Source organism: Ambystoma mexicanum, chromosome 8, assembly GCF_040938575.1.
Source record: "Ambystoma mexicanum isolate Mex_15411 chromosome 8, UKY_AmexF1_1, whole genome shotgun sequence".
Lineage (NCBI taxonomy): Eukaryota > Metazoa > Chordata > Amphibia > Caudata > Ambystomatidae > Ambystoma > Ambystoma mexicanum.
Window position 1 is genome coordinate 804274766 of NC_090929.1, and position 15707 is coordinate 804290472.

General features: G+C 45.7%; 1 protein-coding gene across 26 annotated transcripts in view; it reads left to right on the forward strand.

Annotated features, from left to right (window-relative positions):
- CAMK2G (calcium/calmodulin dependent protein kinase II gamma) overlaps nucleotides 1–15707 on the forward strand; it is a 2374050-nt gene that overhangs the window by 49947 nt on the left and 2308396 nt on the right. For all 26 annotated transcript variants that reach the window (XM_069610663.1, XM_069610670.1, XM_069610673.1 and 23 more), the window contains exon 2: nucleotides 10244–10338. In XM_069610663.1, coding sequence (XP_069466764.1) covers nucleotides 10244–10338 — 95 coding nt within the window. The remainder of the gene's footprint in view (nucleotides 1–10243; nucleotides 10339–15707) is intronic.

Here is a 15707-nt window from a genome sequence, read left to right on the forward strand (position 1 = left end):
CAGTTCTATTTCGGCGTCCGGCATGATACTGATTTTGGATTCCAGGTGGGTGATCTTGTTCTCCAGTTCCAGTCTCAGGTGCTTACGGATACCACCGGCACCCGATATAACTTCACCCTTTGTTACAACCTTCATGGCCTCCCATAGTGTGCTCCAGCTTGACACTGAGCCTGTGTTAATGTCTAGGTATTCCTCAAGTTTGGTGCCAAGTTCCTCCCTAAATGTGTGGTCTGTGACTGCTGCGGGTGGCATTCTCCATAGAGGGATAGGCGGTCTGGGTCCTCTAGGGGCCCATTGCATGATCAGCGGTGAGTGATCGGATATGGTTCTGCCTAGGTAGAGTGTGTCGTCCACTTGTTGAGCCAGCTCGCGATCTATGAACAGATAGTCTATTCTCGTGTGGACCTTGTGCGGGGCAGAATAATAGGAGTAGCACCTCTCGGTGCGGTGTTGTTCCCTCCAGATGTCGAGCTGTTCTATTGCAGTGTTTAGCGCGTTGGATGCAGGGCTATTTGAGAGTCGGGGGGGGGGGGGGTCTGATCTGTCCACAGCACCGTTCCTGATGGACTTGAAGTCGCCACCCCATATGAAAGCACTCTCTCTCCGAGGAATCATTTTGGCACTGAGCGTTGCGAGGTCTGAGGGTATTCCGTGTTGCGGAAAGTATGAGTTCACCGGGCAGATTGGCGTGGATTCAATGGTACCCCATAATATTAGGTATCTGCCCTCTTTATCAGCTTCATAGCCCAGTAGGTGGAAGGGCACAGTCGGGGTCACCCACGTAAACACTCCTCTGGCGAATTTGGAGTATGGCGCCCCTTTCCCTATACCTCCCCATCTATCGGATAATTTGGCCGTGGTTTCTTCCGTGAGGTGGGTTTCCTGAAGCATCGCTATTGACACCTTTTTCTTACGCAGGTAGGAGTGGATCCGGTTCCTTCTCAGGTACGTGCCCATGCCCCTCACATTCCACGTCATCACCTTAAGTTGGAGTGCCAATGGGCTTGTGTCTTGGTTTCATCTTCCCTGTCGCCCCTGTCTCCAGGTGGTGCGGCTTTCCCTCTGGGTTCTGGTGTTTTCTCTTCCGCCGCCCCCAAGGGCCTCCGGTCCCATGTTTCCGCTCCGCTGATATTCTGAGGATTGTGGTGTGAACAAAAACAATTAACAAAACTGTAACTGGTGCGCCCAGCAACGACAAGGTCTTGCTGGTGCTCAGGCGCTCTCGTACCGTCAGGACCCATCCGGGTGTCGGGCACGAGGGAGGTCGGTCAGGCAACTGGCTTGTCCTGTACTGTCCGTGGGGGGTGGGGCCCTGTGCCTGGCGTGGGCCGAGCGAGGGCCGCATCATCATTGCTAACTGTTGGGTGATTTTACCTTCTCTTAGGTCATTTGCCTTACGTCCGAGTTGGGTTCATGAGTCACAGCATCTTCGATGTCTCAGGCGCGGGGGGTTCTTCAATTTTCAGTGGTTTGAGGGTCTTTATCTGCAACTAGATTGTTTTCTTCTAGCCACATGTTTGCGGCTGCCGGGGATTCCAAGAAGATCGCCCTGCCCTTGTGGATCACTTTCAGTCTGGAGGGGTATAGCAACATATACTTCAGGTTCAGTTGCCTGAGTCGGGCTTTAATCGGCACAAATGAGTTCCTCTCCCGTTGGACTTTCGGGGTGTAATCAGGGTAGATCGTGATCTTCGAGCTCCCGCATTCAATGGGGCCCTCCTCTCTGGAGTACCGGAGGATGATCACTCTATCCTGGAAGTTGAGAACTTTAGCAATTATAGGGCGAGGGTGTGAGCCCGGCGGGGGTCTCTTCTGTAGTGATCTGTGCGCCCTTTCAATCGAAAATCCTTGCGTCAGCTTTCCAGCACCCACCTCCTTTTGTATCAGGGATTCTATATAGGCCGTCGGGTTTGGGCCCTCACTTCCCTCCGGTACCCCCAGTATTCTGATGTTGGCGCGTCTGGCTCGGCCCTCGGCCTCCTCAGCCGTGGCCTCGAGTGTGAGCACCTTCCGTTCTAAGTCCAGCACCTTAGCTTTCAGCTCCGTTGTATCTCCCGACGTCTCCTTTATGGTTGATTCGGCAGAGGTTACTCTTTCTGTGAGGTTGCGGGCATCCTGGTGCATGAGTTGTAGCTTGGATTTGAACTCCCCGATTCTGGAATCTATGAATGCACGCAGTGATGCAATTGCCTCCAGCACTTGAGCTTGATTTTCGGGAGAGTCCGCCGGTTTTGCTTGGGCAGGTTCGGGAGTGGAAGCGCATGGCTGCGGAGGAGTTTTTACTTTAGCGGACACATACGTGTCCATGGTGCTTGCCTTCGTCTTGTTCCTGGCCGCCATGGTGAGAGGCGCCACTCGGTCGTGTGGAGGTGAATGACGGCGGGCGAGATTGGGGAGCTTATGGTTCCGGAAGCAGGGTGGTCCGGTTTGCGCAGAGTCAGTGATCAAGTTCTCGGAGGAATATACAATGGCACATGTTCGATTGGTTTATGCCCTCGCCCAGCGCTCTCCTCACCTCCACCTTCTTCTGCTGTCGATGGCAGGGCTCCCTGCACCGGGGGGTCGGCGCAGCCTCTCTCGGTGCCGTAGTCCAGGGCACGGGCCCGGTCTCCCCGGTCGGGAGCTCCCGGTTCGCTCCCCGCAGCAGAGGTTCGGACCCGGGTGGAGGTGGAGTCTCTTCTCCCCCGATTCAGTCGCAGCAGCAGTTTGTAAGTCGGTTTCGCTGCAAAGGCGGCTGGCGTTCTCCTGCGACATCAGCTTCGAAAGATGGCCGCCATCTTGGGTCCCGCCAGGGGGGGGGGGGGGACCTTTATCGGGAAGAATCCGTGGGTTTGGAGGTCCGAGTCCAGGGGAAGACCACAGTAACGTGTCCGGGGTCGGTTCCCCTTCCCTCGGAACCAGTTCTTTCCGTCTCGGGTGCAATTTTGGGCAGGCAAAGGATCAGGATACGGTGCCTCGGCCGGAGCACGGCGACTCAGCTTCCACTCGCCATGAGCTCCAGGCCACGCCCCCCTAGCAGTAAGATACTGATGAAGTGGCTCCACCTAGTTCAATAGATGTTCTCCCCAGGGTATTGTATCTTACTCCGATCAGCTGGTGGGGTTCTGGGATTGTAATTGCAACATGATCCAGTAGTCTTACTAGCCCCCTTTTTTTTAAAATGTATTTATTTTTTTTTCTTCTTCATTTTAGTCTTTGGATGTCTCTTAGCTGACACATGGGATAGTGAACACAGTTGTTGAAGGCTTTTAGCAGTCTGGGTTTGTCCAGGTTCCTCCTCCTTTGGGCTGGAGCTGGGTGCTGGTAAACCTTTTTTGGAGCTTCCATGTTGGACAGAGCGCCCTTGTGAGGTGTAGGATCTTGGGTATTTTGCTGGTATTCACTTCTTTCTGTCTGTGTTGGGTTTATTGTTGGACATGATCCTAGGCTTGCGAGTTCTCTTTGATCCTGACATGGCTCACAATAGAACTGGATATGTCTCTGGACCTGGATTGGTGTTCTTTCTACTTTTACATATTTTGTTGGGCTCTGTGCTCGGGGGGGGGGGGGGGCGGAGGGGGTTTTAGAGTCATCCTCCCAGGTGCACTGTATGCCTCAGGCTAGTGCTAATACTTTCAGGGTGAGTTAAAGCTGTTTCGTGGTTGAGCCAGTTTGGTTGTGGTGTCATCTTAGGACGATTTGATGGCTGGTTTCCTTGCTATACAACTTCTCTTTTCAGGAGTCGATTGAGCTTTGTTTTCATGTTTTCTGAGTTGGCTGCAGATAAGATTGTCAAGTTGTAGTATTTTATTCTACTATTTATATTTATCTTATTTTCTTGCGAATAAAATGATTTCCATTCCTAAATTAGTTTACCTACTCGACCTAAGCAAAATGCACTCAACCCATAGCAACGGATTGTGCTTTCTGTAAAATGGAGCACGTCGCCACAAACGCACTATGTTTGGGACACTGCTTTGACCCAGAGGCCAGCTATGCACAGCAAAACGTTTATTTGACATTTACAGCAAAGAAAATGAAATGAGTTTCAAAACCCCCCTGCAAAATCTACTCTATTATGCGAATGGACAGAAAGACTTAGCGGCTGAGTGACTGTAAAGGTTAGCTGCATGAATAGACACATACATAGATAAGATAAAAAGGCTATGAAAAAAGTTTGGACAGCTCTATCTGAAAGGTGCTAATATATAATGGAATCATAAAGACAGTAAAGCGTACCCTGGAGCCTGACTACAGTGTATGTGGTAGTGCAGTAGATGTACAGAATGAATGGAACTACTACTTTGCATAAACATCTAGTTGGCTTTGTGTATTCGATATGTCAAAGGAAAGAAAGCAAGAAACTAACAGATGGGATGGTGTTTCAGGCAGAGAAATGGGCAAAATTGTTGAAATATTGTAGCTTGCGGCTATCTCAATCAATCTCACTTTCAGGGTATCGGGTAGAAAGCAACAGGATGATAGAAAGTCAAGGAGTATGGGATCAGCTAATGGGTTGAGCATATGTGGCGCAGATGCATGACACCAGCAGCTAACAGAATTAGGCTTGCCATCCAAAGCATTTGGCTGTGTGATCATGTACACTTTGAAAAAGTGTCTATGATGCATCTTCCCCCAACAAAATAAAATATAGTCGACGCTGATATTTGGATACAAAGACCTAAATTTTATTGTAAAACCTAGAGGCAATGCAGTACATGGAGACAATGCAGTGTTTTACAGTAGCAAAATTGTAATTGTGCATTATGAAACAACTTACATTTTTAGGAATGGAACCTGATTGTCTTTGCCAGACACAATATAGTTGGCTTAGTACAAATATCATCCTGATTACATCTGGTTTGCAAATACTTGAAAATGAAAACCAAGCTTGCCTAGTACTACAATGGAGGCCGGATTATTGATGCACTCGCTCTCCATTAGCCCCTTGGACCTTGAAGTGAAAAGAGGGTGGAGAGAACCCTGAAGGCAAGAGAGGAATGCAGGGCGAGCTGAGCTTTCATTTAATTTAACAGGGTAACTTAAATAGCTAGCTTTGCTACACAAGTGCCAATTTAATTGGCAAACCTACAGGATTGCATAGCAAATTGCTATGCAACACAGCTTATTTTATGCCTTGTATATGAACTTGGATATATGTTTTTCTCCCTTAGTCTTGCAAACCATGCTGTCAATCGTGTTTCATCCTTGTGCTATACGAATTTCTCTTTCTGTTATGGTGGTAATGTATAATGGGTAACAATTTGTTGATGGAACAACTTATATGTTTTAATGAATATCACCTGAATTCAATGTACATGATTGTATCCCTGAAGAACACTTGGCATTTAAGGTAGAAACACGTGTTGGCGGCAATCAATTAAAGAGAATTGTGTTGTCTAAACTTCGGAACATTGTTTCTATAAAACTGACCAATTGCAGGATTTAGCACCCCTAAGGCCTCATTACGAGTCAAGCGGTAACCGTGCCGGAAAAAACGGCAGGCTACCGCTGGACCCTTATTACCATTCCGCCTCCGTGATTCCCGGAATCACCGGGGCATTACGACCCCGGTGACGCAGGAATTCCACAGGCGGAATTCTGTGACAACAGAAACACTGGTTCCGTCTATGACGGAGCCAGTGTTTCCATTTGCGCCTGCAGGTGGGTGGTATTACTCCCTCCAGGTCAGACCTGGCAGGAGTGACACCTCCCGCCTGCAGGACTCGGAATCAGCCGGTCCGGAAAGAACAATGGCAGCGTTTTTACCTCCACCTTTCATTCCGGACCGGCAGGGTCGTAATGAGGCCCAGTGTCATCTTTTTCATTTTACTTACACATTCTTGATTTAGGGCTAGTGTCAGGTTGGTTGACCGGTGCAGCTTGCTTTCCTACCATTCGCATTGGTTAAATCCCTTTTGAGTTGTATGAATAGTCCATGTTTTATAATCCAGTATTAGCATGCTTAGGTAGTAGCCCACACATATCTATACAAATCAAATGGGGCTGAGCAGGACTGTAGCAAGAAGGTGCTAATAGTCGAATACCCCAGGTGGGGCAGAGGAGAACAGTAACCATGCAGAGGACTGGACAGGCCCATAGCCCGGCTTGGATGGAGGGGAGAAAATATCCCAGTAGGGGGTGAAGGAACAGAGAAACCCATCCGAGTGAAAGGAGCTTACCTGAGTCCAAGTTTATGAATCAACCAGAAGGAACAATGTTTTTATAGATTATTTTTAATATAAATAACTGGCCTAGTGTGGCCAAGAACTTATCACAGGAAATGGGATAAACAAGAGACTACACTGACTACCTCATGAGAGCATGATTTTAAACTGGAGAACCATTGAAATAATTTTTCTTAGTTTTATTGACCATTCTGCAAAACCAAGAACCAGAAGACCCTGTCCTGACTCTTTGGTGGGAGTCAGGAAACTAGCACCCAAAACTGGTAGTAACACATTTTTAAGCTTACCCCTCCCCCCTTCCATTCCAGTGGAGGTAAAACCAAGTCTGCTTTCCCCTGGTTCCAGATGGCCTGGGGTTGTGTATCTTCACTAAGAAAGCCTATTTTTGGGAATGGTCTTATTTTTTAGATTTATCTTGGTCCTACTCGGATGTCTTGCTCCATCTCGATTTTCCTAGCGTCCCTCTACTTGTTGGAATGCGTTTTTTATGCCTCACCGAGCTTTCTTTTTCTTTGGTCAATATTTGAATCATTTGCCTTTTTCAGTTGCATTTTTCCCTTCGGAGGTGTGGAACTTTCAGTTTACAGGCTACTGGACGGGCATAAGTCGTTTGCCCACGTAATTCTCAGTGTGCTGCGCTGCTTTGCTCACTGGGATTTAGTTGGTCACTCTCTTGGGGCAAGTGTACATTTTGAAGTCTGCCCTTCTGGGTGGGGGCATGGGGCTGTGCTCAGGTACCCAATTATGCCACTCGTTTCTAGGCAATTTATCAATTTTAGGCATTCCCTGATTTGGCCCTTAGGTTCTAGTGCTCTCAATTCCTTCTTCATCTATAATTATGGGGACTGGGGCTTATAGATCACTGGTGTTGCCATACTCAGTTTTTGTATGCTATGTGGCACAAATGATTTCATGTTTTTCACTGGACTCATGTGCTGCATAATGTCCGGATGGCTTTGGTAATCCTTTAGTTGGTGATTGTCAAAGAAACCAGGCTCCAGAATACATTTCAGGTAATGACTAAGACCACTTTAGTGTTGTCTTGCAGAACAAGGTAAATGGCATCCTAAGCCAACTGGGAGCTGACAACTCTAACCCATCCTCCATAGAACTCACCATTATAGGTTATCTGTCAACTGACAGATTTAAAATTTAAGAATACTCTGGAAAACGTCACTAGACATTCCAGCCACCATATCATGACTGCTGCCAGGATAATTTTTTGTATTCTTACTTGGTCATTTTTTTTATTTTTATTTCAAGTTCTGGTTACGGCTTCATTGCTGTCCAGCACACCCTACCCAGGGGTGTAAGCAGCAGTCTGTGACAACACCTACGCTCTCTGTTCAGTCCATTGTTTCCAGAAACAACCAGTTTAGGTGATCACATTTGCCGAAAGCACATTGTCCCAAATACTTAGTGAACAGCACTTTTCAAGTCCTATTCTTTGCAAATGCTTAAAGAACCCATTACAAAGGAATGCGTGTTGACAAAAGTCAGTATAATCCCTTTAGCAGCCACCATAATAGCCACCTGAAAAGAAAAATAGTGTTTTTACCTGAGGTGGTGTCATTGGGGGGGGGTGTGATCTGAACTTCATTTTCATCCTTTTTTTATTTTTGTTGTTAAGTCTTCATTTTATTGCCCCACATAAGAGCACAAGGAAGAGGGAGGGATAAGGGGCTAAAGCCTTGATTATGTAATTCAATCTTCATTACTCTGTCCTATCCTTCCTTGTTGTTTGATAGAGGAGAGACTCATACAGTAGGAGTCATGAGTTGGAGAGATGGGGGAGGGAGAGTGGGGGGGAGAGGAACACCTGGCGTCCCTCTCTAGTAATTCAGGTGTACCTTACATTTGTAAATTACGGGATGAGACAGAGTGGGACTCAGAGTAGTGAAACTAACCCGCTAAATCAAGGCTTTACTGAGAAATTTCCGTCTCCTTGGACTTTGCCAGATTATTTTTTTGTTTTGTTTATTGGATAATTATAACCTTATAAATATAAAAAAATATACATCATTTAATTACCTGAATACAAATTAACAAGAATTTACAAAGTTTAAGACAAACATTTGTCAGATTATGCTACCTTCTTTGTTTGAACAGATTAGCAAAACCCCCTACTTATTACTTTCACTTTAGTTAGTTATTAATATAACTCCGAATCTCGCAAGAGGGAAATCTCACTGAGCCATTCCCAAATGGACTAAAGCAGGGGTGCGTTTTTGCTCCCCTGCTATATAATATGTCTGATTTTGTACAAATTCTGAATCTATCAAACTTTCCTCCTCGATTCGGTAGTGAGGAAATCCACTGCCTTACATATGCGGATGATACCATGCTATCCGACCGCACTGCAGTTGGATTGAAACGTTGCCTTGATGCTTTATACTGATAAGCTGCAGCAAACTGACTCCGGGTCAGTGTCGACAAGATCACGACTATAGGGAAGAGAGCCTATGGTAGCCCGGCGTTCATTTGGCGACTGGGCTCTATCAGTAAAGAGCAGAAAAAGGAATATAAATGTCAGACGGAAATCCTCTTTCGCCTATCTGGCTGACAGAATTACATCCAATGCTTGAATGAAATCTTAGGTTAGGAGGGTCATTGATAGCTTAGCAGGCTCTTCCATTGAGGCTAAGATCAGGGCCTACAGTATTTATGTAACTCCTGGTATCCTGTATGCCCTAGAAGTCTTCCCCCGCAATAGCAACCCATTGGTTAACGATATTGGAAGCTAAGATTATTTGTTCGCTCCTTGGACAACCAGGTGCTGTACCAGTGGAGGTGATTAGACGAGCTTGGACTGCAATCGCTGCACTCCCTTTTGGAAGGTAGCAGTCTGCAGGTTTTGGGCCAAGATTAGATTTGACAACCCAGATAAGACCTCCCTCTTGAATCTAAGTTCAGAACATGCCCAAAAGAAAAGTAGTGGTATCTGGTTTAAAGCCATGGAGATGGAGCCGCTCAACCATTTTAAATATATCGAAGTGATGAGATTACCTTAGACAGTTGCCGATTTCTATCAGTCAGTGTTTGGAAAAAAAAATCCAGATTTTTAGATTACTCGGCTAGATGACGCAGAGATTGCAGAGATTGTATGCAATCCAAATACCTACGTTACGCACAACAAGGCCACTTCACAGATATCTCTCATAGTTACATAATTAAAATTGATCACCTGAGTTGATACTCTTTAAATTGCACCTAAGATTTGACATCTTGCGTGTATTGGGAAACACTGGTGCATTTGAGGGGATATACCTAGGGAACAGCGACTATGTAGATGCTGTGATAAAAAAAGTAGAAACTGTGCGCCATGTTCTTACACTATGTGCCATCCTGCGCTCCTTGCATAATAAAGGATCTGCTAAATTTTGCAACTTTGAATCGGATCAATTCCGGAGTGCCGTTTTTGCTGCAGAATCATTGGTTATAACTGCTGCAGCTTTTCACATTTTCCAGATTGTGAAAGATGAATTGATTATTCCTGATGATATATCAATTGATATTTTATTCTCACATAGCAAACATTTTAGCCTGATTAGGTATTGACAGAGTATTTGTAATGGATTAATTTATTGTTTCAGTGTAAATGGATACTGGGACACTGTTTTTATTTATTTTATGTGTGTAATAGATTTTTTTATTTCCATGTATTGCATTTTATTTTTAAATGTGCAGTGCAAGGTTGACTTAAACCACATGCACTTAATTTAAAAAAATAAAATGTATATATAACACTTTCTTTTTATTTATCCTGGTCTCAATTAGAACTGCAATTTGACAACCCTGAGGTGTGGACAAGTACCCCATAATCATTCTCTGCATAAACCAAAACAATATTTTAAATGTTAAAACTGATCCCCCCTAGCCCCAATCCTCCCTGTATTTTTCTTTGTAGTAGAAGCTCCAAGAATATTGTTTAGCAATCTTGGCATATTGGGCACTTGCCACCTTCCCACTTCTCTCCAGAACTATGTCCCGCCCACCTCACCCCCCACTCACACGAAAGTCTTTGTATTCCTATATTGGTTTCCTAGAAAACATTCTTTTTTTGTTTTCTGTCACAGGGGGGCGTTTTCTGTTGTGCGCAGATGTGTGAAGAAATCGTCAAACCAAGAATATGCAGCTAAAATCATCAACACTAAAAAACTTTCAGCTAGAGGTAAGTGTAACCTCGCTCTGCGCACTACTCCAGGGGTTGAATGATGATTACTTATCTGTTTACCACACCTTTCATTCCACGTGTTTGTAGGGATTATGTATAGGCCATATCTCTTAACTCGCTCTCATGAGGGTGCTACCAGATTTGTTCACCCCTCAAACAGGTACAAATATATTGTGTAGACCTTGCACGCATCATCCCCTGGGCAAGCCCTAATACCCCACCAAAAATCTCTTCCGTTATGGGACCACCCAAAGAAACCAAATTACTCTCTATGTAGGAGTCAGCACGTTGACATCATTTTACTTTATTTTAAGGCACAGTGTTGAGGGGGCATTTCGATTGCGGGTGGTAGCTGGTCGCTCTATAAATGTCTTCATTAAGTGACCATCTAGCTGAATGGCTTATACGCGGGTTAAGGTACTATTACTTTGTTTCTCACACTAGCTGCAATGTCATTTATAGCTGCTGCAGACACTTTGTTTTCAAGGTTCTGCTAAATGCACACAATTTGCCATAATTCCATTGCAGTAAAATCTTAATGTAACAGAACTAACCATAGTGTTTACAGAAAATACTTTATTCCATTGTTCTAATCGTGTACATTGTTGCAGCATCCTTTTAGTAGAGGTTGCGTTGTACGTCCCGTGGAAGTTAAGATCGATTACCTACTTTAAGTTTATCCACCATGTTGGTGAGACTGGGGATATTTCTACCAACTTTTTTTTATTTATTTATTTATTTTTTTAAAACCTGAAATGTTTCTTTGGCCTGATATTCACAGCCAAAGTGGCAGTTAAGATTACCTTTTGTGCAAAAGCCCACTTCTGCCATTTATTAGGACTCTAAAATGCTCCTGGATGTCTGCAATTAGCATTTGTATAATAGTTCTTGACTATTGGCCTCATGAGTCTGTTGGTATCTTGGCAGTAATACCCAAACTCCTAATGCGGCCCAATGTGTTGTACAGGTTGTTGTTAGCATTGAGTGGTCTCTGACTGACTGGCACTGTAGCCCTAGATTAGTCAGAAGAGTGAGCTTTTGTTTGATAGAGATGTGCTTGGGTGTGAATCCATTGGTAACTGGTTCTCCAAGAATCTAAGTTGGGTGTTAGTTGCCCTAGTGCTGTTTTGTCCGCCTGGTATGTGCATTTGGGGTTGAGTTGTTGCAGAGTGGACAGATGGGAACTTAAGTGTGTTCTGCTTGTTTTCTGATTTGATGGCTAACCGCTTTTCTTTGCCTGGTATGTGTTGTCCAGTGAACATGAATTCTGGCATGACGTTTGTACAATGTTGTGGAGTGATATGTAGGTGAGGGTTTTTTAGGCTATTGGGTTAAGGTTAATGGGGTGAGTGGTCACCACATCCTTGTATTATGGGATCTGTTTTAGGTTTGTTTGGTTTCAGTTTTTACTGAGAGGTACACATTAAAACCTATCCAACTTAAACATTTGTTAGTCTTATGCAATATCCTATTTTCACTGAATCCTACACTACAACTTAGAATTTTTAATTGGGGGTGCAATACAGGCGCTTATCTGCCCAATAGGAGAGGGACATCAAAATAATGCGTTCTGAGAGCAGCCACAGTAAGATTTTACAAGCCAGTATGGTGCCTCCATTTGGTAGAGGCAGCAGGATGCTCCCTTTTCTTTTTTTTGAGTGTGGATTAAATGTTATTAATATCAAACATAATACAGGGATGGAAATATGACCATGTAACTAAAGTATTATTAAACACTTACATTTTCCTATATAGACATTCTATCTATTATTTCCTGCCCTCCCTGCCTCCGACAGCATTGTTGGAACCTTTTCCAGTCTGATTATTTTTTTTTTTAGAAAAATCCCAAAAAAACAGTAACCTCATCTCATGCATGTTTTTATTTTCATCCAATGTATGTCAGCTTGTCCATGTTGAAAATATTCCACACTCCGTTCAACCATTCTTAATTTTTATTTTTTAAAAGGTATTTCTCTCTTCCAATGTGTTGCTATACACCCTCTCGCCGCCAGGAGCATGTTACTTTTCATGTGGTCCAAAGTTTTTTTCCCTCACGTACCCATTCCCAAAAAGCAAATGCATAGGCGAAGCTTTGTGATTTAATCCCAACATGTCAATCCTTCTTTCCAGAATCTCTCCATACATTTGCGTTCCCTTTGGGCAGAATGCCAGAATTGGACCGTTTGGACCTGCCTTGGTAATCTTTGTAAGATGTGCAGCACAGGAACAATCCCGAACTGAAGAGCGCCGTAACCCAGGATTGCCTGACAGGAAGCAAAGCAACTATGCAAAGGCTCTTCAAATACAGAACCTCTTTAGCGTTGGCAGTGGCTTGGTTTTAAACCGAGCTTGTTTGCTGGCCTTATTTCATAGCATAATTCTACTAAGAAATATCCAGAGTAATGACATGGCTAGGGTCGTGGTGCAGGCCAGGATCAATCCCAGGATGTGCGGTCACAGTGGTCCCAAGTAGTAGGCTGTTGCACCCCCGCAGACAATCTCTGCCCTCTATAGGGGGGACAGTAGTGGAACGTGATGGCTAGTGGGGGCTGGGGCGCAAGGGGTCCTTTCATTAGTCGCAGGTAAGCAGAGCCTGAGTTGCATGCCAGCTCTCGTTCCTGTCAATGCTTCGTTGTGCGTGATTGCGCTAGGCTCTCTGATTTACTCCTCATACAGGCCCCTAATGTCAGTGATCACTGTGTGCACAATCTTTGTACGGTAACCAGTGTAGGGCAATCTTGCAGTTCCAGTGTTCGTTGTGCAGGACCACTTCACACTTCACCCCAGGGCATTAGAAGAGAGGCACCCCAAGTGTAATTGATGAGAGCTATCGCATGAGTCGTGGGCACAGGCGTAGTCCAACTCACCCTTCAATGGCCTGCAGTGCAACAGGGTTGGCGCAGTGTAGTCCAGCTGTGGTCCTTCAGCGCCAGAATATCTCTTAATTGAGGGTGGGTGAGCCTGCCCCAGCTCGTTCATGGTATCAGTGGCGGAAGTGTTAGGATTGTTCCAGTGGAGAGCAACCAGCAGCACATTGGCAGAACAGGAGCGCAACCCTTAAAACACGACCCCTGTGGTAGCTCATATACAGGCACTTGGAAGGCTGCCACTGCAAGCAGGTGCCCTCTCCCAGTATGCAGATGGCCGGGTGTCTTCTACGGCAGACGCAGTTCCAGCTTTATATGTAAGCCGCCACCCACAAGGGAACTGCAGCTGGGCTTTCCCAGTAACCGCTCTGTCATCCGCCATCACCAATCCAAATAAGCAGGTGCTGCACCAGCCAGCTGCCAGCGAGCAGCACGACGCAACCTCCCAGTTCAAACGCCACTGGAGCTTGGGTCGGTCCCCAGTAGTGATTCTCTGTGAGATTGCGGGTCCAGGCCTGCAGCTCTATTCGAATTCCCCAAGGTCTTGCAGGGGATATGCGCACAGCAAAACTAAGGTCATAGCTCCCGCAGCTTATCAGTTAACATCAAGGGGCCGATCCTCCATCTTGCGGCGTCATGGTCGGAGCTTACCAATCCCGTTCTGAGTCCCATGGGCTCTGATTTTTGTCAGACTTGAGCTCAGAGTGCCGTTGCAGTGGTGAGATTTAGGAATATTGTCAAGAAAGGTGATTATCTGGCATTTCAGTGCCACGGTAAAATCATGTAGTAGAATCACGGTGGGAGCCCAGGCAGATCGCGTCCTCACCGCATGAGGCTAGGACAGCCCCCCCCCCCCCATTAAGGAATTTGCTATTAACATCTAGGACCCACCTTATAGGCTCGCCCATGGGACAGTCTTGGCGGAAGTAGAAACCCTAATTGATAACCAATTGGGATCCCTCCTTTGCATCATATGTGGAGACCTCAACTCCAAACTCCCAAGGCCCTCGACTCTCTGGAGCCTGAGCACTCCTCAGTGCCTGTGTTAGAGGAAGGCGACCGGCTATTAAAATATTGCAAGCATGGTTTGGAGTGGGCAATCACTCGCTATTCTGCTGGTTATATGATGATTAAAGGATAGTTTCCTTCGGATCCCCCCCCACACAATTTACGTGCATTGGGCATAAGTCCTGTATCAACCTGGACTATGCTTTTATGGCTAATGCTGCTACTTTGATCATGGATAGTGCCATAATAATTAGGATGGAGAGTGATAAATTTGCCTCTTGTCCTTGGCCTGAATGTAACATCGCCACCTCTGCCTTCTATCGCCACAGGGGTACTGGGTTTCAATGCTACACTGAACCACATCTCTTGCAATGATTGGCTTGAGGAGGTTTCAGCTAAGATTCAGGCTGCATTGGTATCTTTCATTGAGCATAGCGGAGAACGGGAGATTAATATCTCCCCCCTACTCTCCGGAGTCCGCTATTCAAGAATTTGGAAGTTCTGTTGCAGTTATATTCTCAGGGACCTTTTCCTGAGAAACGCTAGAGCATGCCAAACTACAAGATCCACTCCGGCATTTCTTTGATCAGCATATTGTCACGAGGAGAAGCAACTGTGGGTTACCCTGCGTGAGTTATCAACATCTTTGGATCGAGCTGTATTTGCATCTCGCATTAATCTCGCCAAGTGCAACTACCGAAAATGTCTGAGATTCCATAGATGCCATTTAAGTGCGCCTTCTGGTGATCCTTGGTCGGGTTGGCACTCGAGAAAGATGCCCGGCAGTTTTGGAGGGTTGTAGAAGGCAATAGGCCAGCCCGACGTTACATCATTGGTGTTCCGTAACCGGTATGGATTGCATTCCTTACTAAAACCCTGGGAAATGGAGTGAACTCCTTACATATGCCATTTATTGATTGGGATAAACCGCGTTCTAGTAAGGGTCCAAATGACATCTTGAATCTGATTAAGGGAAGTCATTCCTCAAGAGCTCCGGGCCCAAATGGCATTTGCAGCTCCTTGATTAAAATGGATGCTGCTGATTGAGCCTCTGCACCTGATTGGCTTTTCCATTGGATCGAAGAATGCCAACTCATCCCATAATCCTGGCGACAGCGTTATTGTACCAATATGGAAGAAAGGTAGTTGTGTGGAGCCGTGTAATTACTGCCTGCTTAAGATGGTAGATGCCTCGTCCAAGATTTTCTCTCTTATTGTTAAGTGAGTTTTGGAATTGGGCAGATGGCGCTAACCTCATTCTCTTAAACCAGGCAGGTTTCCAGAGGGGACTAAGTACTACCACTAACTGCCTCGCACTGACAACAGTTATCTGTTAGACACCTGAAGGTGTCTCCCTTGCTAGTCCCCGGGGATCTGTCATCCAGGTGGCCAGGACATGGCCATCGCTATTGGATCCAGTTGGTCCTTGGGAGTGGGACACCGACGGGTGGGACGCAGTATTCCCCCTTCTTTTGACACCTTTCCCCCCGT